We start from the raw sequence: 27387 nt of genomic DNA on the forward strand, positions 1-27387 counted from the left end.
TGGGGGCGGACAGCAGGGGGAGGGCAAGTCTAAGGCAAGTAGTTACGTGCCATACAGTGCACTACTAAAACTTCCATGGCCGGGGGGAAGCGTCAGAGATTCTCGTCCTTTCCCTCCTTTGACACACATTAGGAATGGAAGGGAAAATAGCCCCTCACAAGCATGCCATCTTGAAGAAAAGAAATTACTTCTATTCTGACCACGAAGGAATGAGAGAGCCTGAAAGAAACTTCAGAAACAGAAGATGAGCACAAATATGAAAAATGAAGTGAACATGAGAGACCCTTGGTTGATACAGCTATCAGCAAGCTAATAAATGTCTGGGGAATGTAAGGTTGAGAGAAAAGCAGCAAGAAACGAAGGAGAAAAGCAAACATTTAAGTGTTAATGAGAACAGCAAAATAGCAAGTGCCCTAAGTCTCTCTCAGAGCAAGTACATGACCGTGTCCTCAATCCAGAAAGTTTTCTTTAACTCCGACTTAAATAAAGAGATAGAAGCAGAAGACCAGTAACAAAAATAAGATGATACATAAATACTGAGAACAGAGACATCATTAAGGTTGCAGTTATGCACACTTCATGGTACATTACAAAGGGGAAGGGGGGAGTTTTCAACTGAAAAACTGATTTTTAAGAAATTAATTTTTAGAAGCCATTGAAAAAAGTTGAAAAGACAAAACTTGTTACTGTAAATGCATTTTTTCCTTCTGAAGGGACCCAACATAGGACAGCCACTAAATAATAGGACTTGCAAGCTTAAGTTAAGAGCCAAATGATCTGGGCTTAGTCTACACATAATTACTGGGAAACAAGCTCCACTCTCTCACTCTCCTCCAAGCACGTGTGATGCCAGCAGTCAGGCAGCAGACAGTTTTGGGGTGGTCCATAGGACAACCCCCAGCACTGCTCTGCAGCTGCCTAGCTGCCAGACTCTAAAGTGCATAGAAGTAAAAATAATCAGGCAGCAGGGAAGTGGTAGAGATATAACCCTTGGGATCTTGAAAACCCTATCGAGAACTTTTAATCTACATAACCAAAAAAGGGGTTGGAGTGTTGCTGGAGCTGTGATGGTCCAGGAAACATACAGGCAGTAAGGGGTTTTGTTTTTATCTTTTATTAGACCAACTACATTCCAATAAAAAGATAAATCACCAAAAAACCAAGAAAAATTTAACCAAAGAGAAGCAGGCAAGGTTTAGCACAACCCCCCAGCACTACTCCGCAGCTGCCTCATTGCCAGACTATGATGTGTATAGAAATAAAAATAAAGCAGGCAGCAGAGAGGTGATAGAGATATGCCTGCCTAGGGCTTCAGACCAACACAGATACAATCAAAAACCCCTTAAGCAAAAATACTAATTTATTCAAGAAGTTTTCCCCAAACACTTCTACCTTTCTTGCATACCATCTGAAACTTCTAGTTTCTAAAAATGCATACTCTATGTATATAGTAGTGTAAGAATGATGTATCCGTGACAGTCCAGAAATTATGAGAGAGCAAGGATTTCTCAGGGAAATGTTTTATTAGACCAGCTATAAGCAGGGGACAGTTAGACAAGCTTTTGAATGCAACTCATTCTTCCTCTTTTCCATTCTAAGTGGCAGATTTTGATATCCTCCATGTTACAGTACTGTAAAAGTGATGTTGCAGCCATGACAGCCCAGAGATCCTTGCTTCTCACATAATTTCTGGCCTGTCATGGCTGCAAGATCACTCTTACACTACCATCACATGGAAGATACCACAATCTGCTGCTTAGAATGGAAAGGAAAAAGAATGTCTTGCACTGGAAACCTTGTCTAACTTTATCCCAAGTGCACAGCTGTTCCAATAAAATATATCACCCTAACAAACCCTTGTCTACCTTGTGTATATGCATTGTAGGTAAGTGCATTATTTGCTTAACTGCTCAACACAGTGACAGTCCCAATTTGTTGCCTATCACTAACATTTTAGCAAACCCAGGATTAGTTAAAAACAAGCCATTTCATCACATACCATGCATCATCCCTACCATCTACTTCGTAACCTATACCATTCTGTTTAACTACAACAGCAACTGTCCACTTTGAAAGTCACTTCAGTCCCTTTACACTAGAAACAAAAACCCTGCTATTAGAAGTTTTTAAGTATATGGAATGAGTCTCATAGCTAGAAGCAGCTCATATTTTCAAGGCTTCTCCTAGAAGTTCCAGCACTGATTTTTAAAAAACATGAAAATGGGAGGAACTAAAGGGTTTCAGGGCTGCTAATACCACAGCAGTGACCCAACCATGTAGGTAACAAGCTCCAATTGTTTACAGGTAAGTGCACCCACTGGTTAAGCACATGGCCTTTTTCACTCCAGAGACTACGCACGTAAAAGGAATGTACTGGATTTGCATCATAGTCGTGCACTGATCTCCTAAATGATGATCAAAACTTCATTCTTTTACCACTCTACAAAGGGAAGAAGTTTGTCTTTTAATTAATGGCAGAAGTAAAAGATCATGTTTATAATGGAATATTAATTACACCCATGGCTTGATATACTGCCTACATCTCCATAATGGAGTTTTCATGGTTCCCTTAGTATTCAAAAACAGAGGTTTTTTTGTTTTTTTTTAGTTTGGCCTTGGGCGAAAAAGAAAAAGTTTTGTTCAAACGCATCTATTTATTAATCTGCTAATAATGATTAGTGGCTGAACAGCCCATATTGACAGTCTATCACTTTTGGAGAAGTCTGGTGCATCTCCAAGTTACTAATTCCACTCACAAGTACACACTGAACTTCTAGGAATAGTTGGCATTCTTTGTCTTTGAGACTAGAGTTCAGCTTCACAGGTATTGAAAATTAAGTCTGAACTTGCTAAAATTAACGGCAAGGAGTTAACTCATGTGAAGCATCATCATCTTGAGCAAAAATCCCATGAAATATGCATGCACGTCTCTACTTTGATAAAGCAAAACTATCAGCTTTGGTGTTCTCATTGGGTGTGATCAGTCCCCTTCCACATTTATCACCGGAAGTTACTATATTAATAAATTTTAAAAGTACATACAGACATTTTCTTTCACAGACCTAAAAAATGTAACATATTTCAAATTTATCTACACACACTTCCTAGATTAACATGCGTTTCAAAATGTTACAAATGCGTTATGAAAAAATACAACTGAAGGCAGGAAATAACCTAATCTGCAAGTATAATTATAGCACAAGTGTTCTGAAAGCTCTTTTTCTATACATGCTCAAGGAGGAAGGAAACCTGTCCCTTCAAAACAGTATAATAATCAGGTAACTACAAAAAAATAACGAAGTGGCAAATTTGAGAGACCACCAAGCTAAAATTTAATTTTTTATAGGGCAAGCTCAAAAGTTGTTTCCTTACCCAGAGGAATTCATACTTTTCAGCCTCCCAGCTTACAATCAAGCCCTGAAAAATGTCAATCAAAAGACAGCTTTCCATGTCAGAAATCAACCAAAACTGTAAGTAGACCCTTCAATCTTATACTTGCTACATAAATAGGGCCTTAAAGCTGATGACTGGCCAAGGTAAAAGAACAGCTGTAAAGTTAACAGTATAAAGAACAATCCAGAAAAAAAGTAATGTTTTATTTTGATTTAGTTTTTTTTTTTTCCCCAATTGGTGAGTATCCCAGCTGCCCCAATGAAACTGAGCATATTCCCAATAGTTAACAGCTGCTTATGTTACATATTCCTTTTAATATAAATACCTGTACAGAGCCCATTTCAAACAGTACCTGGTTCTTCCGTGACATCCACTTTCCCTACAGCGAGATCTAGAAGTTCGCTTTCCTTTGCAAAATTCTCCCAAGTTGATTCAAGCCGCTGACAAGCTGAACACCAGGGGGCATAGCTATTAAAAGCAAAATCATCAAATTACTATTTGTGTATATGCATAAAGTTTTTTTGAAAAATCAAAATCACTACAGAAGTGGAGCATATACTATGCAAAGTTAAAATATAACTATCACAGATAAAATGGGCACCCCCCCAAGCAAATTCCCTTTATCAAGTCTTTTTGGATTAAAAGAATTAACATACAAGGCAATCCTAACCACATTTCACCAGATCAACCCATAGTTTTCTCTTAAATTGTTTGAGAGAATTTAATTTCCTTCTTCCCAAATCCTTCACAGCTGAACACAGATAAATAACTCAGTTTATTCTTTTTATTCAAGAATTACTGAAGGAAGGCTCTTCTCAGAAGTGGTGTTCAAAAAACATTTTGCATCACCCTTAGGTACTTTGGCCCTCCTCTAAGTGCCATTTACCGTACCTCGTTACCCTATACATCTGTGAAATGCACCATTGCTGCCAAGGTATGCTTTTCCTAAACAATGTTCTAAAGAGATGCACCCTAACAAAACTTCTTCAAGAGGGAAAACCACCACAAGCACTATGCATGGATACCACGAGTATGAACTTGATGGAACAAAGTAGGTAACTTAATCAGAAAGGAAAGCTGCCTTTTGAAGGATTAGCAAATTTCCCTTTGACCCAAACTTATGATTACTACCATTGATGTCATAAAGGTGGAATAGCTTCAGTTAACCAATGAAATTGAAATACTAGTTGTTGATAGGACTCTACTGGTCATTTTTACTGGCTGTTTTCCCAAACAATTTAAAACAGGAATTTTTTCAAAGCCGCATTCATTCCATAGTATCTCTTTTTTAAGTGCAAAAAAAAAGGCTTTCATTTATCAAACTTGTAATCAAGCCTATATCTTTAATGATGCTGGTCTTTTGTAAAACACATAATAAGGAGATTATGTACTTATTAGAATTAACTCCATTACTCTACAGCTAGGTATAGACATTCAAGAAGCCCAAGACAGAAGCAATCTAAAATATGTGGCTTTCTGTAAGCAGCATTTAGATCAGTAACAAACAGTTGCCCTTTGGTAGGTGAGGGGAAGGTTCTGCCGTTTTTAAACCAGTCTCTGTGTGCCAGAGTCCTATTATGGGTACAGATCTGCTTCTGATCATTTCTACTGGTACAAGTGTGATGCCTGTACCTGGCCTACACAATCTACAACTTTATTATAACTAGGGACCTACCTTAATCATAGCAAAAGTCTGTGGCACAGCAGCACCTTTAATTTTGTTCTTTGCACTGTGTACCGTGGCCTCCCACCCCCACTGATAAGTGTCAAAAAGTGTGGCATTAATTGCCTCTTGGGCTCTCAGTGGAGTGCGGTGGGGGGCGGGGAGGAAGAGAGGGCAAGTGGAGGGGTGCACAGTGCAGCAAAAAGAACAAGATTAAAGGCACTACTGCACCACAAACACAAACTTCTGCTGCAATTTAGGTAGGCCACTAGTTATACCACGGAATATGTCAAACTAAAAATAAGTCTCATGGGAGCACTCAATTTGCAACCGAAGATTCTCTGTCTGTGGTTATTACCACGAAGACCATCTCCCATCTTACTCGCAGATGCACATGGATCCCCTTCACAATTGCCCCAATTAGCCAGGCAGCAGAGTAATAGGAGTGGTTTGTATACTTTAAATACTGGAGGCTTCATCTATCTGCAAAAACCCACCCACAAAACTGTCATTAATGTCCTTGCTTTTACGCATTGTCTCTACTTCTTTCAACTATGCATGCAACTCTCTTCTACTAGACCACCTTGATGATTTTCACTCTGAAAGGTTCCTTCAAACCAATTCCCCTCAAGACACAGCCCGCTTATGCCTTACACATCATTACAGCTTGTTTTCCTCTCCTCGCTCTCCTTTAGTAAAAGCAGTCCGGTGCAGAAGCAGGTAAAACAATGTTGTACTTGTTTTATATCTTATTAGATTTTATTGCCTAAATGTCTACAGAAAAAGAAGAGGTGTAGTAAATCTGAAGGCAAAAACTAAAGCTTCATGGTTGATACGGTCAGAAGGGACCTGAGCAGATCATGAAGTCCAACCCCCTGCCCATGGCAGGAAAGAATGCTGGGGTCAAATGACCCCAGCGAGGTGATCATCCAGCCTCCTTTTGAAGACCCCCAGGGTAGGAGTGAGCACCACTTCTCTTGGAAGTTGGTTCCAGATCCTAGCCGCCCTGCCAGTGAAGTAGTGCCTCCTGATGTCTAGTCTGATCAGCTTGTGACCGTTATTCCTAGTTACTCCTAGTAGTGCTCGGAGCAACAGGGCCACTCCCATTCCCCGCTGGTTCCACCCTAGTAAGTTTATAGACAGCCACCACCAGATCCCCTCTCAGCCTTCTTAGCTCTTCCATCAAGATCTATTAATATTTCTGTGCCCTATCCAACCTACAGTCTGAATCAGGCACAGGCTTTGAGGAATAATTCTAATAAGATAGCCAAATCGCATCCACTTCCTCACAAGCTCATTCAGAAGGAATATGCTTGGCCAACAGACATGGACCTGGGGAGGACAGAAGTATGAGAAAGACCATACATGGGAGGACATAAAAAGCAGAAGTAGCTGGCAGCCTAAGCAAGAGGCTGGCATTCAGAAGATCTGTCCAAACCAGTAGGATTCATCTCAGTTATACTACTTGTTTGGGTTTTTCATCTTCGTAAATTTTCTTAGCTCATAGTCTAGCAGGAATTAGAAGAAATTTAAGCACTACATAAAATCCCATCTTCTCTATGCTTAGATCCATCAGATGACGTCTACAAAAAAAGCCAAAAAAACTTCAGCTTCAACTTCAGAGAACATGTTTACCTGCTTAAGACTCAGGTTTATTTGCATAAGTCCCTCATAGGAAAAAATACACCATTTTTAATAACTAAACTCATTTTGAATTCTTATAGATGTTATGTCACAGATTAAGATGAGAAAACTTAAGTCCTTAGAAGCTAAAAGGGAAAGTATGATTGGAAATAACTTTTCTTGCTTGCAATAATTAAAAAAAAAAAAAGCTGTCTTTACATGAAAGTTAATACTGTCTATTTATAAAGCCAATATCATGAGAATTTAGAAATCCACAAGTGTAAGACTTATCCAAAGAGGGAACAAACTTTTGCAGATAGTAGGGAATGCCTTTCTTAACAAGAAAAACAACAAAAATTTTATTTTTTTACATTTCACAATATTCCACAGAAGTTTCTGACAAATAAAGCAACAATATCAAATAACCAATGATGCATGAAAAGCAGAAGTACTCTCAATCAAATGAGGTACCTTCAAAAAGCAGAGAGCAGTCAGATGGAAAAGATGAGAAATCATTAATTTAAAAACAAGACAGACAAGTGCAAGATAAGGATGCCATTACTGAAAACTGATGCAGAACAAAACTTACTATCCTTTTTTTTAGACTTCAAAGTTACTTTTGGCATAGAGTTGAAATTTTAAAAATAAATAACTTTACAGAATTACAATAAAAAAAAAGAAATTAATAGAAAAATTAAAACAGAGAATCTTAATAACAGATGCATGGATGAAATGCAATCAAAACCACCTCAAACAACCAGGGTGCATATAGTAGCCTAAACTACTTTAAAACTTTATTAGTGAATGTTAAAAAACTACAGTTAGTCACATGGGTTTGTAGAGCCTGAAGAATATAGGGGACCCCACGCATGATGGCTACATGTAATATAATTGCAGTATATTGGTGCAATCTAGGACATGTGGTTAGTCATGCAAAATGTGAGAGCCCAGGGTGAGGGGGGGGAAAAGAAAACAATGCATCACTACCAAGGGGATACAAAGACCCTGTGCATTGTAATCACATCAGCAGGGAGTCATGTCCTGGTAAGACATGCTCAGATACAAGTCTAAGCAAGTGGTGGACAACTGCTGGGGTGGGGGGTAGTTCAGGTTACAAAGAGATTTGTCAGTTCATGGCAAGTACAAAGGAGGTTCAGGCCACCCCCTTGGTCTCACTTCCAGCTGTCAGTCTTGAACAGCTGTTCTCATATTGGCAATGGCCTATGATGCATTCAACACAGATGCCTGTGTACCATCAAACAGTACTGGATACCATGAGGGGCCTCATCAGCTTGGCATAACAGTGGGGTATTCTACAAAAAATCCCTGATGCTGTTGTTGCTGGGGTCCCATGCTCCAAGCATCCCACTGTCACGGCATACCCTTTGGCCCTCAGGATATCAGTCAGTGACTTGTAATTGTTTAGCTTTCATTCCCAGGCTCCAGCGAAGGCCTGCCACCAGTTCTCAACGGGGCAGTTAAATTGATCATCAGGATCCAGTTGTTGTCTTTGTCTGTCACAATTATGTCCAGGCACGAGGGGCTGTCACTGCTGGGGACAGCATGGTTCGCCACTACCATTCCAGCTGTCTCCAAGACAGCGCTAACCAGGATTGGCCGATAAAAGCTGTGGGACAGTTGTCAGGCTCTGGCACAGGGCCTACAGCCACATAGGATATGGGGAATGGTCTAATTTTCACAGCTACACCTCCAGCATCTCTTGTCATTGTTTCTGGAGCCAAAGGTGCCATTAAGCAGCAGACAGCTGAGGAGGCCCTGACCCATGAAAAACCAGCCAAAGTGTGTGAAGTCCCTATGGGGCATTAAGTAGTTACTGGCATCCCACTTCAAGGTGATCTCAAAAACCTTGCTCTGGTTTGGTTTAGGTTTTGGGTAACCAATGAATTTGGCCCTGAGAGTCATTCAGGATTCTTTCCTGGCAGGTCCTGATGTGGGGAGGTGATAGTGATTCAATCTTAGCCAAAAAGCAAAGAAACAAAACACAACCTCTGAAGTAAGGTGTTGAATAAAAGCAAACAGCTTCAAAGAGAACAGGGGCTGGGTTGCAAGCTTGAAGCATCAACTCCAGCCACAAAAAGTAATCAAAAAGATATGGAAAACTTAAGGGCAGATAAAACTTAATGCATGGCTGCCTCAACTAAGCTTATATAAATTGTTTACAATATAAATATATATACACACCCAAGTTCTGCAAGTCGCACTGAAAAATGGCAACTGCACTTAGAAAAAGAGAGGACCCTGAACTGTCTCAACACAAATTTAATATACGCGTACATAATACACACCCCATTAACACAATGCAAGCAACCTCACAGCCTCCTTTCCCATAACATTTCTCTTATTCATGTTAGTCAGCATGGGCCCTGAGCCTGTGATCTAGCCACATCGACAGACCCTCACTTCAGTCAAGAACCTGTTCAAAAGCAAAACACCAGTGGGTCCAATGACAGATCACCTAAATAACATGCATGGGTTGACTGGTAATGAGATACAGGTTTCCTTCAATTTATGTGGTACATGCGTCCCTGAAGAACAGCACATAAATTGAATTTGCATAAAACAAATCCACTTTTCAATGTAACAAATAGGGATAGGTTCCCATGGCAGTGGGGAAGGGAGTGAGGCTGGGACTAGGGAAGAGGCTGGGGGAGGGGTGCACAAGGCAGCAAAGCAGAAGAAACAGTGTGGCACTCAGCCCAGTCCTGGCCGCAGCAGCCCTGGGATCAGCCAGCACCAGCGGCCTGCAGCCGCTGGGCTGCACTATGCTCCGCCTGTACCCCCATGCCTAGGCTCTGCTTGTCCACACTCACCTCTGCTCCTAGGCTGTACCATGCCCTGGTGCAGACAGCTGGTGTCGGCTGCTCCAGCACGGGCTGGGGTGAGTGCGGACAAGCAGAGCCCCTGGTGGCATGGCACTCACCGCAGCCTTGGCTGCAGCGGACCTGGGAGCAGCCAACACCAGCTGCCTGTAGTAGCTGAGCTGCACCAGTGTCTGGGGCCAAGCACCCAAGAAGTTTTAAAATGAAAGCAAGCATGAAGGCTCAAGCATGAAGCAAGAGCAAGCACATACCATACTTATTTCATACAGAAGACTCTGCTAGCCCCACCCCATATCCTTATAAAAGGTACAGGAATACGAGCTGAACACTGCTATTCAACTCAGCTACACAATTATCACTGTGCTGTTGAGAAAAGCTTTCAGTAGACCACATGTAAGGTGCACCTTGGCTGTGTTAATCATTAGGATCTACACTTAATTTTCTTTGCTGGGGCAGTACATTAGGGAGCGTGTTACTAAATACGGTGGTCAACTGTATACTTGTCACATTCAGTAATGCTTAAGTTAAAATATTGCTAGATGTATTAAAATAGTGTAAATGGATGCTGCATGAGAACCTGGCTTTGGGGGAAGTCCATCTGTCCACGCAGCTGCTTGTTGTGTGCCGTAAGGGCATAAACATCTAAGATAGAAGTCTTCCCCTGTTAGTACTCTCTAGGATCAGGCATGGATAAATCCTGGCAGAGCTGCATGTTTCAAAGAAACTTTACAGCAGGCTGCTGTAATAACTGAAGTCACCCTTTGATGCTGTTCAAAGTTTTGGGAACCTACAACTAACTCATCTTTCACTTCGATGGACTATTTTTTAATTTATTGCAAATCAACCCTTCACACCCCAGACCCAGTCAGGGACACACCTTGGGTGACAATTACTATTCAATGGTGACCATCCATCAGAATTCAGTGATGTTAAAAAGTACACAAAAAGTAACAGGAACTGGGAGGTAGTCTGTAGAGCCTCCAGCCCATCTGCAAGTGGTAACCCCAAATACAGGCTGCTTGGGAGGACTGAGCTGGCTGAGGGAGATAAGTAGTGGTTGCAGAAAATGAAAAGGCTCCCAGGGAAGAGAATCCAGGGAGAGGCTCCCATGGAGGGAAATTCTGGGAGAGATATTCAGAAGAAACCAGAGGGCTCCTGGGGAAAAAACCAGAGAAGGAAGACAGAGAAGAGTTGGATGGAATTGGTAACAGAGATCCAGCTAGAAACACACCCAGGAGACCTGAGAGAGACTGAGCTTGAGAAAGATGGGCCTGAGAGAGCAGGGTCACGCTCCTGAAAGCTGGAAGTCAGAAGCTCGGAGCTGAGAAAGGAGATGGAGACCACCTGCAAAGGAGAACAATGTGTTGGCTGAGCAACAGTGAACCAGAGGCTCCCTCTCTTGGGCTGGAAAAGACTCAGCATCATGAGCTAGTTTTGAGGGTCTGGGTAGATGGGTTGATGTTGACAATAGACTGATACTCTGGTGTTCCTATAAAGCAAGCGTGCCCAAGGACATAAAGGACTGTGGGAAGTGTTAGAGACTGGGAGAGACTGTGCAAGCTGAACAAATCCTCAAACCTGCCACAAGGCTATAAAATAGTTGTGAATTAAAGATGGCAGTTGGGGAAATGAATACATGGGGACAAAATGGAGACTAAAGTTACAAACAAACTAATGAAATGGTAAAAGGACACTGAATACAGCTTATGTCCCAACACTTCAACAAGCAGACGTATTTGGGCAGTTTTATATAATGTGCTTCTGGAACAGCTGGCTTCAGAACATTTTCAGGAGCTTTGCAATATTAGAGGATGGGGGAGGGGTATAGTTTACTTCAGCAAAAGCCCCACCACCTAGTCTTCAAGCAAAACCCCCAGATCCTGAAATTTTTCATGATTACCGGTTATAAAAATTGAATTAAAACAGAATTGATTCTTGAAGAATCATTTAACATTTATGAAAAATAATCTCTGAGAAACAGCCCCCCCACCTTGTAATGCTAAAGTATCTTAACGCTGTGAGCAAATAAATGTTCACAGTAGTGCAACAAATGTGTGAACCAGACAACTTAAAAAAAAAGAAAATAATGAAATGCCTGACACTAGCACTGTAGCTTATTACTTCTTATACAGAATATGCCCCTTCAGCAGTGAAAAACAGGTCAAGGTCTCACTGACACCTGTAAGTTGTTAGATCACAGGTAACAGTGCAGTTCAAAATTATCATATTTAAAAAGTGTTGTTTAAAACTGCTTGAGGTTCAATGATACATTTGTGTTTCATCACTGAACAAATAGCATAAGCAGCCTGCAAAGACAATAAACTTTTTATTTTAAAGAATTAAGCTATGTTTTAGTCTTTCTTATGCATACAAAAGCCATAGAAGTACTGGTGCTTAGAAAAAGAGATTGCTACTTAAGCTCAAAAATTTCTTCTCAAACCAAACTGCCTGTTTCAATAGTAACCATATTTACATGAATCCAAGATAACTGCAAGTTTAAGAGTACCATCCCTACCCCGCAATACTTAAGCTCCAGTTGGTATTCCTGCCATACTTGCTAGTCTTCTCCTTAGGCTACAGTCAGTCCACATTAAGAAATCCTTGACACTTGCATAATTTTTGGACCACCACAGCTAAAAAAAACAACACATCTTACCTTAAAAAAATTCATAAACTCTTTAATGCACAAACTGCACCTCCACAAAAAAACCCACTCTCCAATTCTGCAAGTAAAAACCCCACAGCTACTGGCTAGTAATTTAAGAGTAAGTTGCTTTGCACTTGTGCCACTCCCTTGATTTAAAGCTCTCAACTGTTCTTTGTAGCATTTTTAAGCATCACAAGAGGCTTGTGTTTCATCATGCCCATTCTGTAGAGATGGGGATAAAAGCTGAAGCCTACAGAGATAGAAGTGAGTACAAATCAGGCCTGCTTTTATTCAACTCTACAGAAATTGGGGGGTCAGCATCCTGAAAGAGATCAAGGCACTATAAACAGAAGTGGGACTACCAAAATATACAGAACTATGAATAATCTGTACTATGTCCTCCCCATTCAAAGTCCTTCGAGCAGACCTCCCCTAAAGAGATGAGGCCTCTAGTTTATGAGAAGCAGCAATCCCATCAGCCTCAAGTCTCCTTTTTTGTTACTTCCCAGTGCATTATTTCCACAGCAATTTTATCATCTCTAACATAGTTAAGTGCAAAAAGTCCACAAAGACAGCAAGAATTTGCACTACACCCTGAAAGTGTCCCACATGATAGTACACTGCAGGCCCCACTGTAATTAATAGGTTTCTTTAAAAAAAAAAACAAAAAAAAACCTAGGAAAAACGCTGTATTTTAGTCACTGATGTTAAGCCATGAGGCCATGAGTATGGTATCAGTAAAAACTTGCTAGCTTTCAACACTTCTTACCAAACTAAACACCATTTTTCAATAAAGTAATATCTCAAATTACCTATGTTTGTCAGCTTTCATACTCAACTTACAGCCTTACTAAAATTCTTACAGGGTAACAAGTTGTATATTTGAGGATAGGTTCAAACAACAGACCAGTGAGGTAAGCAGTTCAGGTAAAATCTGATACTAATTAATATAATTAGGTTTGTACTGTGCTCACATATCTCTCTCTCACGCTCTCTCTCTCTCTCAGTGAATGTCAAGAGGCAAAATTCCCCAATTTCCATCCCAAGAAATTGAGCCACTTAATTGCCCCACTTAATACTAGCAGTTATAACAAGCAGAGGAGCTACACGGGGCAAGGTACAATTTATACGTATATATCTATAGATACATCCAGAGAGAAAGATAGAGACAGAAAGACCTGTATAGACATATACTTATGCATACCCATGAAATCTTTTTCATCTGCTGTCTTCATGAATTGTGTGTGTGTGTGTGTGTGTGTGTGTGTGTGTGTGTGTGTGTGTGTGTGTGTGTTTAAAAAAACAGACAAAAAACAAGACAAGACAAAAAACAGTACAGACTCTGAGGTTTAGGCAAGACTTTCAAGGTAAAGCAGAGTTAATGACACATTGTGCACCATATCCTCCAGATCAGGGGTTGGCAAAGTCAACTCTACAGTGCCACAGGTCTTTGCCCATGATCATCACAATGCCACAGTCTTTGCCCATGATCATGTCAGGACTGAGCAGTATGGAGCTGCATTCATATATATAGTCATATGATCATGGGCAAAGACCTATATAAGAATTCATGAAAACAGCCGAGGAAAAAGATTTCAGTATTATTACAAGCAAAAAGACTCCAGATCTGCTCAGTCTGCAATGCTTGTGGTGCCACAGGTGCCTGGATCTGCAAATGTGCATGTAAGACAATACCAATGACATTATCAGCTGCAAGGAGTAGTAAGAATACTACAGCTCAAGTCCAGCTAAACCTGTGTTTCTCTACAAGAGGACAAACAGTACAGACTCTGAGGTTTAGGCAAGACTTACAAGGTAAAACAGAGTCAATGACTCACATTTTGCCAACCCCTGATATGGAGGGTATGGTGCAAAGTCCAGCCCACGGTGCCACAGGGCTTTGCCCATGACCATGCCAGGGCTGAGCAGTATGGAGCTGCATCAGGGATAGGGAGACAGAAACTGTACCCATGTTGTTACTGCTCCTTTGGTTCCCATCTCCCTCAAGGCTGAGTGCAAGCTCAGCTTCCAGCCAGAAGGGAGCTGCATCAGAGATGGCTGGATAGTGTGGTGTAAATAGGAGGGAGAAAAAGGGAGAAGCACCATGGAAGCAGCTCCCAGCTCCCTTGCAGCTGAAGGCATGCATGTATTGCAGCTGGGTCTGCAATGAGAAGCAACACAATGCCAGAGCAGGCACAGCTCCCTGCCAGAGGGTAGCTAAGCCATGACCAGGGAGATGCAAGCTGCTTCCACACTGCTACCATTCCTCTGTGTCTCTACCCCCCAGCCAGCCCAGCCCTGGCACAGGTCCCCTATGACCGGAAACTGCACTGGCACCACAGTTGGGATGGAAGTGGGGAGGAGGGGGAAACGCAGTGGCAGTACAGGAGCAACTCCCCACTGCATGGCTTTGGTAGAGGCACAGAGATCCCCCTCACCCCCACTACTGTGGTGCCAAAGCCACCTGGCCTGCATCAGACCACAGCCAAGTTGTTTCAGCCCATGGCATGAAAATGGTTGTTGGCACCTGTTCTATGCTGCCAACTTTAGCCATCCTTTGAGCCACCTTGTAGAGGCTGAAGTCACCTTCCACAACAATGGCAAGACCTTATTTGAAAGTGAATATAATAAATGCCTGTTTTCAGCTTTCACTAATGTGAAAATGGATGCTCTCTTCTCTTCACTACCTTCTCCAGGGACAGCTTCAAGATGCTGCAAGAAACCAGGAACAAAAAAAGAGATCCAAAGAATGCCAACCAATAGCAGCCAACCAAAAAGGTGCTCTAAGACTTGCCAGAAGCAAAATCACATACACATTTAATACAAATACACCTGCAATAAAACTCTCATAATTTCTAAGTCACCTGTACTTTATGCCTTCTATTCCATGATAGCAAAAAAAAACAAGTCATCCTGTAAATATCAAGAGAATACCCTAGAAACAGAGGGACGTACACCACAAAAACACCAGAATAAAAGCAATAACCTGTGTCTTCTATCAAATTATTGCATTTTACTGTTGCATACTTGGAGAACAAGATAGATTTACAGAGAGCAACAGACAGGAAATTCTGGACACTGAAATTATTTATGTATTTTTGTAAACTAGAAAAGAGGTAAAGGATAAAAACCACAAGTGTACTCCTCCACCCCCTAACTAAAGAGAAATTATGGTTTGTTATTTATTTTGCAACCGCACTTAAAACCTGTAGTCAGTTATAGTCTCTTTATGATCTGCAATCAGTTTACATAGTAAACACTAGCAATGGCAGGTGAGAACAAAACATTTAGCCCAGGTAAGCTACCTTACATTTCATCACGCCCAGTAAATCCAAGCCATAAACTCACTCATCCAGCTAAGTGATGATGTGAAGGGAGGACATACTGCCTTAACCTCATCTATCAGAACAACATGCTCTTTTTACCTCATCAGATGTTGTAAGAAGGTAAAACTAATAGGTTTGTGCAGCCTCAGACCATTCCCAAGAGGTTCTCATAGGAGAAAAAGCAAACAGTCATTTCTGGCATTATGCCACCAGTATAATTTTATTTAGCCTGTCATAAAGACAGTTTTCCATGGCCTGAACTGACAGAGCCCCAAAATACTGGAGTAAAAGAAATTTGTAAAATTATACTTCTCAGACTATATTTTAATACCTAGTTCTGCCAAGGAAAGTTTCACCTTGGGGTTTGTTTGTTTTTTAAAGATATAGTGTGGTTCAAGAAATAAAATACCATAAATGCAGTGATTTCTCAGACCCCATCCTCACAATGGGTTCTCTTAAGTCTCCTGTGTATTCCAAAGCAGCAGACAAGGTTCTCTGGGTAAATCTGATTTCTTTTATTAGACCAACTCAAATAGTTGGAAAAATTCTTAGCAAGCTTTCAGGTACAAATACATTTCAACAGGCTGAGGAAGCATCTGCAGTTGGTCTGTGCTCTTCCTGGATGCTTCTTCAGCCTGACAGGGTATTTATACCCACAAGCTTGCAAAGAAGATTTTTTCCAACTATTACAGTTTGTCTAATAAAGAGAGATCAGATTGACCCAAAGAACCTTGTCTGCCTGTCCTTAGACCAGCACAGCTACAACATATAACCCTGTTCCAAAGCAGCAAATGCTCATGCATCAAAACCTGAGGGCACCTGCACAGATATATATATTCTGTCTTTATTCAAGTCTCAGTGAACCCAGTAAGCAAGACAGATAAGAGTCCCAGTGCCCAGACCCTGAGAGGATGTCTTCATGTCCAATGACTGACCTCAGCAGGGCAGAAGAGCAGCAGAGATCAAGGAAAGGAAGAAAAGTATGTATTTTCTAAGCTTCAGTAGGATAGGTGAACGGAGTCAGGAGTGCATATGACAAAGGGATATGAAAGAGGTAAGGAAGGCGCGCAGTCCAAGAAAAGGAAGAATGGTAAAAGAATTCAGGCAGATGGGAGACAGATAACCAGGTTCTGTTGATCAGGAAGATAAATAAGGGCTTTCATGGTGCTGAGGCACAAACACCAAAGGGAAATGGCAAAATTACCACTGACTTCAGTAGATTTGTGATTTCACCCAACTCACAGAAATCTACCACCCTTCTCAATCAGCCTTAATCAAAATACTTCCCAGGCCAGCTTCTCCTCCTTCATATCTTCTAGTCTTTCTCTCCCACCACTCTCCCTCGCTTCCTCACACAGGTTCCTCTAATTAGTCTCATGCCAGTTTCTTTCACAAAAAGCTGTTTCTTTTCCTTGCATTAAGCCCTCTCAGGATGAGAGGGGGTTACTGTTTATTAACACATCTACCGTAGCATAATTTTTACTGACGTCTATCTTAAATTTTTAGTATCAGAACTGATAATCCTGCCATTAAAAGCCTCCCCCCTCCTCCTACGCAGCCAAACTTGTGAAATGCTTGGCTATTTCTCAGTTCCTCGAGCCGGAAACTGGTGGCTAATGCTGTTGAGACTTGGTTGCCCACAGACATTAAGATCTATACTGATGGCAAATGTTTTCCTGGAAGCTTTCTGCAATGGACAGAAATGGTATAAGCCAATAATTCTCAACCAGGGTCCCACAGAACCATAGGGTACCTTGAGATCATAGAAAATTAGGGTTGGAAGGGACCTCTGGAGGTTACCTGCTACACAAGCTTAGCAGTGTACAAACATAATGCACAAGTTAAACCTAGAGGCTTTAAACAGGAATCCAGAATATTGAAAAAAGAGAGAGACTGCAGCATGTCAGAATCTTGAGTTTTTGCAAGAGAAGAATTGCTCGGGTTTTTTTGATTATAGAAAACTGAAGTGAAAACTAAGAGCTGGCATTTTCCAAGGGATGCTTTGAGTCTAATGAAAGCTGCTTCAAGTCACGCCAATGGCTCTCAACTTTTAAACGCATTAGTCTCTAAGGTGCCATTCTTCTCTGCCTGCTGCCTGACTTTAGACTACTAACCCAGCTAATTACCTTTGCCTACAGATGGAATCATGTATGCAGTAAATAGAAAGCTATGTGTTGCTGGAAGAACAGACAGCCAAGTGGTATTTTAAAACCAAAAATTGGTGTTATGATTAAAAATGGCAGTACTATTCAGAATGAAACAGGTTCTAGAAAGCCATCTTTATCTGCAGCTAAGGCAAATACTCCTCATTTACCTGGGAATGAATTTGGCCCACACTATAAATTGTAACTACAGGTTGCAGAGCAAGAGCACCTTTTAGAAGAACATTTCCCAATCATTTTGAAGGATCACTTTATGGAAAGTGTAAAAATATCAAATTAGAAAAAGGGTAATACTAAAGAAAACAGAAGTGAACAGGAGCTATGGTTAGTAGTTTAAGCTTCCCAGCTCAATCTAAGAGCTCTCTCTGCTATGCAAGATATACCTTGGAGCAGAGATGTGGGACAGAAAATTTTTCAGTTCTTTATTTTTCTGTGTGAAATTTTCCATTTCTAAAAATTCATTGTTTCATAAAATTCATTAGTAACAATGAATGGATGCCAACACAACATTAAGCAAGCTTGGCAGTTTCAAAGTTGTAATTAATGTTTTTCACTAGGAAGTGTGAGAGAAAGTACATATATGTTTTACTGATTTGTAAACAGGTTAAATACACTCATAATAATCCAACCCAAAAATCAAGTTATGAATTCACCTAATTGGCTGTGCAGATCAAATCAAAACCAAAGCTAAAATTCTTATTTAATCTCAGACTGCATGTGAAAGCAAAACCAAAACTAAAACTGTGATTTTCTGTCTCACTTTCAGTTCAACAAACACAAAGAGCAGTGTAGGAAGTGTTTGCATAAGACCTGTTCTGGCTTTAGTCCCTTTGGTTTGAAGTAGTCATAATAATGCCTAATCAGAAAAAACTAGTGTGGGGCATCATTATAGTAAAGTTCAAGACACTAAAAGGAAGGAAGAAAGCTGGTAGATGTAAATACTGCAGGCAAGAGTATGCTAACAATGCAACAAAAATGAAGAAACATTTAATAACATGTAGAAACTATCCTGAAAGAGTACAAGCCATATACAGAAACCTAATACAATGAAGTGGTGGAACAACATCATCATCTGAGAAAAGTCTACTTCAGGAATCCTGTGTAAGTAAACAAATTCATATGTTACACATACAGTATAAACTAGCAGATACGTTGTTTTAAAACATAATTTCAGAAGTTGTTACTGCAACTCTGGACTATTATTTATTTATTTAAAATATTTGTGTCCTGCTTTTCTGCTTGCACTAAGCACCCAAAGTGGTTTAGGCTTAACAATAAATTGTTTTTAAATTACATAATAGTTAATTATCTATTTCAACTCAGCAAAGCAAGCTTCAGCCTCTGGCCGATGGCAGAGGCCAGGCTATACTTCCCTTTGCCTCTGCAGTCCCAGGGCAACTGAGCAGCAAATTGAGAGCAGCGGGTTCTTTCTAGCAGGGAGGGGGGAAAGCAAGCTCCCTGCCGCTTCTCCTCCCCCTTCTGATGGATGAGGCCAGACTAGAACAAGCTAAAATAAAAATCTTTTCCCCATTTTGTTGCAGGATCTTGGTAGCTGAAGTGAAATAGCAGATTTGCAAAAAATGGAAAAAAGGAAAATGTTGAGCTGCCAGGTCTGGGGGAAGAAGCAGCAGGATCCTCCCTTTCAAGATCACTGTCACCAGACATGCGATCCACCATGAGTAGCTGTTCAAGACAGTCAAGCTTTTTATCAAGCTTTGCGGACAAAATGTCAAAGGAAGATCAAGAAAAAGCAGATGAGACATTAGCTTGAGCTATATTTGCAAACGGTACACCTCCTTCCATAACTGAAAAATCAATACTGGAAGGAACATTACAAACTAATTGGCCCATCATATAAGCTTCCATCACGTTATTGCTTAATCACATTCTCTCTTCGAGTATGACAGAGTTCAAACAATGGTTATTCAAAGGACTGGTCAAGCAAAATCAAAAACTCTGATGTCAGGTAGATGGACTGATATACAAGGAAATCCTTTACTGAACATTATGTTAACGACACCTGAACCGATATTCCTGAAAGCAATTGTTACCAAATCTTCTCGTCATACAGGTGAGTACTAGCCCAATTACTGAGTGAAGAGACTGGAAGTGTAAGTCCCTCCAAGGTACAAGCCCCTGTAAGTGATAATCGGGGATCCAGGTTTTCCATTTCCCACAGAAAAATGAAGAAAACCACAGATTTCCTGGTTTAATCAGGGAAAACGCAGATTTCCCCTTTTAGTAAGGAAACCTGTGGATTTCCCTGTTTTGCAAAGAGCTCCCCAGGCTGGCTGAGTTGAAGCCTGCAAGAGCTGTTTGCAAAAGGGACGGGAAACCCCCAGCCCTGCCGGGAGGGGAAGGGAAAGGGCGGGACCCAACCCTTTCACATACTGGAGGCTGCCTCAGGATCCCTCTTTGATCCTGAAGGTAAGTGGGGCTTGGGGGTTGTGAGGCAGGGCTGGGGGTAGGGAGCTGGCTGGGAGTTGAGGGAGCAAGGATGTGTTGGGGGAAGACACGGGGCGTCTGCTGGCCAGCCAACAGGCACTCCTGGTGGGAATTTCCCCAAAACCTTCCCTTCCCCCTCAACCCAGGTGGGCGGGTAAGCAGACCCAGGGGGGAACAGAACACACTCTGGGGCACAGCAGCGAAGAGTCACCACCAGCTCCCACTTCAACTCACTCTGTGCTCACTCCCAGGACCAAGGCCACAGGGGCAAGGGCAGCACAGCACATGCCCACCCAGTTGGGGGGGGGGGGAACAGAGCAGCTCGCACGCAGCAGTTGCCACCATCACCACTGAACCTCACGCCACTTGCCTGCAGCACATGGCACGAAAGGCATGTTACGTGGTGCGGTGGCGGCTGCTGCATGCGAGGCCCCCCCCTCGGCCAGGCAGGCACATGCGGCCCATAGAGGGGCACTGCTGCCTTTGCCCCCCTGGCCCTGCTCTGGGCAAGCAGCATGGGGCCTGGCAGAGGTGGCAGTGTTGGGGGCAGAGGTGCGGTGTGAGGGCAGCCGCCACCAGCAGCAGCGGCACGGTGGCGCCCACCACGCCCCACACTGCTTGCTCAAAGCCGGGCCCCAGGGGACAAAGGCAGTGGTAGAGTGGCGGCTGCTATGTGCGAGCCCCTGCTCTCCCCCAGCTGAGAAAAACATGTGGGGCACACAGGGGGGCACCACTGCCCTCATGCCCCCCCTGCCCCAGGAGCAAGCACAGAGATGCACTCCTCCCGCACCCCATTCTCTATCTACCCCTTCCTTCCCCACCATCCCCACACACGCACGCACCTACCTGCTGGGGTGTCCGTGTCTGTGCCTGCGTGTGAGGCTGAGGGGCTATAGGGAGGAGTGAGGTGCACTAGCAGTACCAGGGGGCCCACAGGGGGGCCTTTATTATCAAGGATTTGTCATTTTTTATCAGGGAAAACCAGGATCCCTGCTGATAATGTGAGTAACACGAAAGCTGCATGGCAAATATTAAAGGCAAAGTATCCTCTTTTAATAGTATTTGGCTGCCTTGCTCATGGGTTGAATCTTTCAGCAAACGACATAGTAAGTATGAATACAATGAAGACAATATTGGCAAACTGCAAAGCGATTGTGAAGGTATTCAACAATCATCACATTGCTAATCGGACTTTGAAGAAATTACAGAAAGAGAAGCAAGGGAAGGAAAGTGCACTTTTATTGCCAGGAGAAACTAGATGGAGTTCAGCTACGAAGTGTTTACTTAGTTTCCTGTGCACAAAACTGTTTGCAGTGTGCTTCGATAGATGACAGTATCCCAGAGTATTCCCGTGAATATTCAGAAGCAGATTCTCAACAACGATGTGTTCTGGGTTCGAGTTCAAGGAGCATTTGTTCGCTACTACCAGTTTTAGTGGCTATCAAGAAACTTGAAAGAGATACACCAAGCCTTTCAAATATTCCAGAGATATTCAGACAACTGAAAGAAAATCTAATCAAGCTTTTGCATTCTTCCAAAAAAGAAGTAAAAATAAATGTTTACTAAGACATCTGAGTTTTGCTCTCATCCAGTTCATCTGGCAGCAAACTTTTTGGATCCTCAACACAGAGGACAGCATTTATCAGAAGACAACTTACCTACTGCTCTCGATGCAATAGTGGAAGTAGCTAAGAATCACCTCAACATCAATGACACAGCCATGATGACAGACATGGCCGAGTACAGTGCAAAAGAAAAACTTTGGAGCAAAGACATCATTTGGCAGACAGCAAAGAATAGGTCTCCTCTCACATGGTGGAAGGGATACCGTAACACCCACCTGTTGTCCAGGATTGCTCTAAGGATCCTAAGCATGCCACCAACAGCAGCTTCTTGTGAACAGAACTGAAAGGCATTCAGCTCAACCAAGACAAAAAAAAGCTAACAAATGAATGCACTGCCAAGCTTGTTTCTGTTTCTCAAAAGCTTGTGCTTCTGGAGAATCAGTCAGAAGTACAATTAGTGAAGAAGATGCAGTTTGATGATAAGCTGCCCTTCCCCATAGACCCACTGGTAAAACCATCCTTTAGTGAAAGAGAATGTGGGTCAAGTAGTTCTGAATCAGGTTTGCCTCAATCCGATTCTGAAACGGAACTAATAAATAGCGCGAGTGATTCTATAGATAGCGATGGTGAAACTGTGGGTGCCACAACAGCCTCAGTAAAAGACAGTTAAACTCTGTAGGAGGTAAGTGGATGGCAAATTATGGACAGTTCTTTGGGCATGCTAAAATTAGCGTCTCAACAATTTTCAATATCTTTGTTTTTTTCTCAATTTTTTCTTCCTTAAATTTAAACAAACAATGCAAGGGAAGTACATGCTATTGTATATGGTCTTTACATTTTTACAGGTATTCCAATAAAAATAATTTCTTTCCACATAAAGCTTTGAATTTGTTTGAATATACCATTGAAGCCACATTAAGTGTGCTGTATTTAATGTTCTTTCTAATCGAATATTTCAGCTCAAATACTTGTGGCTATTGAGACATAAAATTTACATGGGGTGCTTTTTTGGTTTTGGTTACTAAATACAAGTCAAATAAACATGCTAAATCAGATCACGCTCTGCTTAGGGCATTGGAAAATTTTCCAGAAAACCCATATCTCTGCTTTAACATGAATAAGAACCCTTTTTTTTAACTTTTAAAAAAGTGGAAATTGAAGAAAATCTCCTATATCTAATCTGATCTGGGAATGGAAAGGGGGGAAAAAAGAAAAATCCAGGTGGCTGCCTCTATCAGATAAGGCTGTTGTAAGATATTAAACTTGTTCTTTACAATTTCAAATGCCATCTAGTGAATTTAACATATGAACCACCACTTCTTCTGTAGGTGTAGCGAGGGTGGCTGGCTTAGAATATTCTCCACTTTGAGGAAGAGAAAACAAGAGGTCACAATTAACCACCCACTTACTTTCAGTATAAAATTAATATTCATGCACAGATACCAAAGCTTTAAGTTCTGACTTTACATAACAGCCTTTATTTATAATTCTTCCTAGAAATAGTCTACATTTTTGCTGGGACTTAATTTGTACAAATCTCTTTCATGCAAGTCCTATATTTTAGGCCTAAATGATATAGGATTATCACCACCTAAATACCAAGTGAATCAAGGATACTGAAAAGTTAATAGAACATTAAATATAATTTCATGGTAAATGGCCCAGTAATTTTCAGTCTGCAGCACCCAGACAAGTTGAAGTAGCATTGGTATAGTGATCACCACAATTCTTTCCTTGATTGTCCTCCATTTACATCAGAAACTCATTTTCATATCCCATTTTTGCATTTACGAGAGCCAGTAAAAACAAAACTCCACCCTACAAACTTACACAATAATAGTCTTTATTCAAGTACAGCTCTCTAAATCAGGTGTTGCTGGATAGTCTGGGTAGACATCATCTTTGCCCATTTGCTGACATCACTACCCCTCAAATTCGCTTCTGAAACTTGCAGTCCCTAGGTGGAGCTGGGCAGGACCACACCCTTATAACCCTGCCCCCTACATAGGCAGGCTCCATCCCAGGAGAAAGAAAAACCAAACTAAATTTAGGAAACATGCTGCCAAACAGAAGAGAATGGCTACTGGCACTGTAGAGTCCTTCATAGGCTCAATGGAAGTTTTCATCCAATATCTGCCCAATGATTTACTGGGATTGACCATCCACCTACCATTAAGCTTCAGGCACATTATTTAAGGAAGCTGGCAAAAACACCTGATGCGCAAACCATCAGTAGCACTCCTGCTGTAGCTCATAAACAACATATTCTGTTTCTCACAAAGCCTTTTTGAAAAGCTTTTGCATAATCAATATATGAAAATGTTCCTCCTCTTTATGATATGGTTGTACAGGTCCTGACCGCCATTTATAAAATACTCGTATAGTGAAGATTTCAGGGCAGTCTCAAAGAAGAGAATTAAATGTGTCATGATAGAATTCTACAATACAAAAAGCCTAAGAAATATTACAATCTCTGTTTCACCAATTTCTTTTTCAAATGCTTTAGATAAAAACAAGCTTGTTACACCAAACTCCACTTATACATATCCAAGAAAAGTGCATAAAACTCAATTACATAACATAGTGGTGCTCAAATGGCCAGCTGTGTGGGCCTGATCCCACTGACAGGTCCATAAGCCTGATCTGGCATGCCACCCCAGCTGTGTGCCCACCCCAACAACATGCACAGCTCAACCCATGCACTGCCCCCAAGGCATGCTGGTGCAATCTAGCACACAGAGCCAAACTGGCCTGTGGGTCTGGAAATTTGGCAGCAGGGGAGCTACAATTGATGCTGCAAGGCCAAATCTTCAGACCCATGGGGAAGACACAATGCCAGCCCCAATTTCTTTGCTGGTGCTTACATTATAACAAATTAGAGGACAAGGATTTGTTTTTGCCAGTATCTTTTATTGGACCAACTGTATAGTTGGGGGAGAGATTAAACAATTAAATGCACCCTCTGACTAACATCTCTACCTATTATACAGTTAGTCCAAAAAACAAATCACCAAAAAAATCATTGCCTCTTTTATATTTTTTGGACCATTGCAGTTTTGACAACATCTTAACACTGTTATAGCAAACATCAGTTACCTGTGTATCAGTTAAGCATGTAAATTACTTAATTGCATAGCATCTTGCAGTCCCACTGTCTACTTTGTCATGATAATTGTACTCTGTTTACCTGCTAAAAAAAACTAGCACTAGAAACACTGAAGGGGAAAACAGCTGTCAAAGGGCTGCTCTTAGAAACCTTGAAAACAACAGGAAAAAGCTAATCATTTTCAGGGTTCTGTCTCCTCTCAGCCTCAAGGATTCTAGCAGCAGCCAGGAACTGACAGTAGTTAGTCAGTTTTAGTGCTCCTAAAACCACAGCTATGACAGCTCACATTAAGTGTGGTTAAGTGCATACTCCAGGAAAGCACATAGCCATTTTTCAGTTCTCAGGTTTAAACAGAGTACCACATATTTCTTAACAAATAGAGTAAAACTAGCCTACAGGAGGAAATTATGTGCATTTCAGACACTCAAATGCTCCGATACCCTGAATGAAATCCTGGCATCTTTGAAAAGTTAATGGGAGTTTCCCCTAGTACAATCACAGACAACTGAACTCCTATGGACGTCAGTGGGAGAAGGACCAAGCTCACAACGTACTGGGGTTTTGTGCTTCATATCTCCCAAGGACAAGAATTTTAGATCCTTGCTTCTGGGGGAGGAAGAACATTTTAGAGGACATGGAACTGGTTACTACTTCAGAAACCTGCTCCTTCTCATTTCTACCCAGGAGAACTTTTGCAATCTTGTCTCTGATGCCTGATGAAGGGTTTTTGTACCCCAAAGCTTGCAATTAAAGAATTCTTTTTTTTTTTTTTGCAAAGATCTAGTGGATCTAATAAAAAAATACCCCCTCTACCATGAGTCCTGATCACTTTTTCCTCTACACCAATACAGCTACAACCTGGATACCTACTCATGAAGCACATTTTACCACAGTTTGAGTGTGAAACGGTGCAAGACACATTCTTTAACTTCTCACTTGGCTTTCATTAAAGTTAATGCAATGAAATAAGCATGTACTGCTAAGTTTTTGCAGGAAGCCAAGGCCAAAAACTTTTACTACATTATTCTTCCTTGTGCTGAAAACTGAGTGACAAGAACAGATAATAACTGCAACCATCAACATTGTTTCTGTGCTCACAATTTACAGCTGAGGGAAAGAAGTAGAAAAAAAGTTTAGTCCAGGTAGGATCTCTCATATATAAGAGTTACTAGATCAGAACCATATTTCAGAGCTTTTCTATTAGTTATCTTCCTGTGCACATCAATATGGAAAGAATGGGAGGAAATAAACTCTCTCTTCCACTCCCCTACCAAAGCTGGTGGAGAACCCAAGCACAAAACACAAATCTCCTGTCTCCTCTACAGCTTCCTTTCCTAAGTGCTGTATAAAATCCTTCTCAGCCTAGTGTGGGAGGGGAATGGATATATTAGCCCCCAGTCATCCCTGCCCCCAGAGAGCTTAGACATGTGAGATTCAACAATAATGTATCATTTCACTGTCTACATCCCAGGGAAGGGATTTGTTTCAGAAAAAAGAAAGAACACATATAGTATCCTCCTCACTGCAGCACAGATGCAGCTTCTGGTAGGACCAAGGGGTAGGAAGTGGGGGAAGAAGCTGACTTAGTGTTATATTAATATATGTTTATGCTCATTCTCTTCCCATTATGATTAATAACAGGAGCACAGTATTAATGCTTTGACATTTCCTAGGACTGGGGGGATGGACCAGGTCATGGCAAAAATGCAGGCAGTAAATGACATCGGTGGTGCTCCACCTTTTGGCCACATCAAGTGAAAGATCTAGAGCTTGATCAGATCCTCCATGCCAGGACTGGGCCCAGGAGCCCACAACACCTGTGCCTGGCCCCATATACAGGGCTTGGGGCCCCAGATCACAATGCTGCCCCTGTCCAACCCTGCATGCCAAGATTGGAACCCCGGGACCCTGTGCTGCAACCCAGCCCCATACGTGGTATCGAAGCTGCTTCTGTCCATCCCCATGTGCTGCGATTTGGATCTTGGAGATGTGCCACCTCTGCCTGGCCCCACAGGTGTGGATGGGGGCCCCAGATCCCAGCACTGTTTCTGCCCAGCCTCACATGCTGGTATTAGGACCCTGGGGTCCTGCGCCACCTCCGCCCAGCCCCAGGGCTGCCAGCTATCATGATTTTTATATAAGTGACATGTAAAACAAAAAAAGGGCCAAAGTCTGTCACCTTCCCCAAGTGCAAACTTTAAGAACAACACCAAAAACCACGAGAGTTAGCAAGACAGCAGCCCTAAACACAGGGCCAGGACGGGGACCCAGGGCCCTGTGCCACCTCTGCCTGGCCTGATCCACAGCATCCCAACATCACTTCCATCCAGCCCACACACTGGGACCGGGGCCCTGCACCACCTCCGCCCAACCCCAGATCCCACTGCAACTTCCATCCAGGCCCACGTGCTGGGATCAGGCCCCCAGACCCCAGCACTGTTTCCTCCCTCCCGCCCAGCACCCTGGCCTGTGCCGCCCCCAGGACCGCTCCCCCTGCCTGCCACCCACCCCGCAGCCCCAGGTCCTCTCCCGCGGGCAGCAGCTACTCACAACTGCACCATCCACTGGCCGCGCAGCACCAGGCTCCAGTTGGCGGCGCCCAGCACCTGCACGCGGC

At 42.1% G+C, this 27387-nt stretch overlaps 1 protein-coding gene across 1 annotated transcript in view; it reads right to left on the minus strand.

The window, feature by feature from the left end:
* TMX4 (thioredoxin related transmembrane protein 4) overlaps positions 1 to 27381 on the minus strand; it is a 64769-nt gene extending 37388 nt beyond the window's left edge. The window contains exons 1-2 of the mRNA XM_019549088.1: positions 27321 to 27381; positions 3746 to 3861 (exon numbers count right to left, since the gene is read on the minus strand). Coding sequence (XP_019404633.1) covers positions 3746 to 3861; positions 27321 to 27331 — 127 coding nt within the window. The 5' untranslated portion in view covers positions 27332 to 27381. The remainder of the gene's footprint in view (positions 1 to 3745; positions 3862 to 27320) is intronic.
* Positions 27382 to 27387: the final 6 nt, after the last annotated feature.

Source organism: Crocodylus porosus, unplaced genomic scaffold (genome assembly GCF_001723895.1).
Source record: "Crocodylus porosus isolate Cpor-Errol unplaced genomic scaffold, CroPor_comp1, whole genome shotgun sequence".
In the NCBI taxonomy this organism is placed as follows: domain Eukaryota; kingdom Metazoa; phylum Chordata; order Crocodylia; family Crocodylidae; genus Crocodylus; species Crocodylus porosus.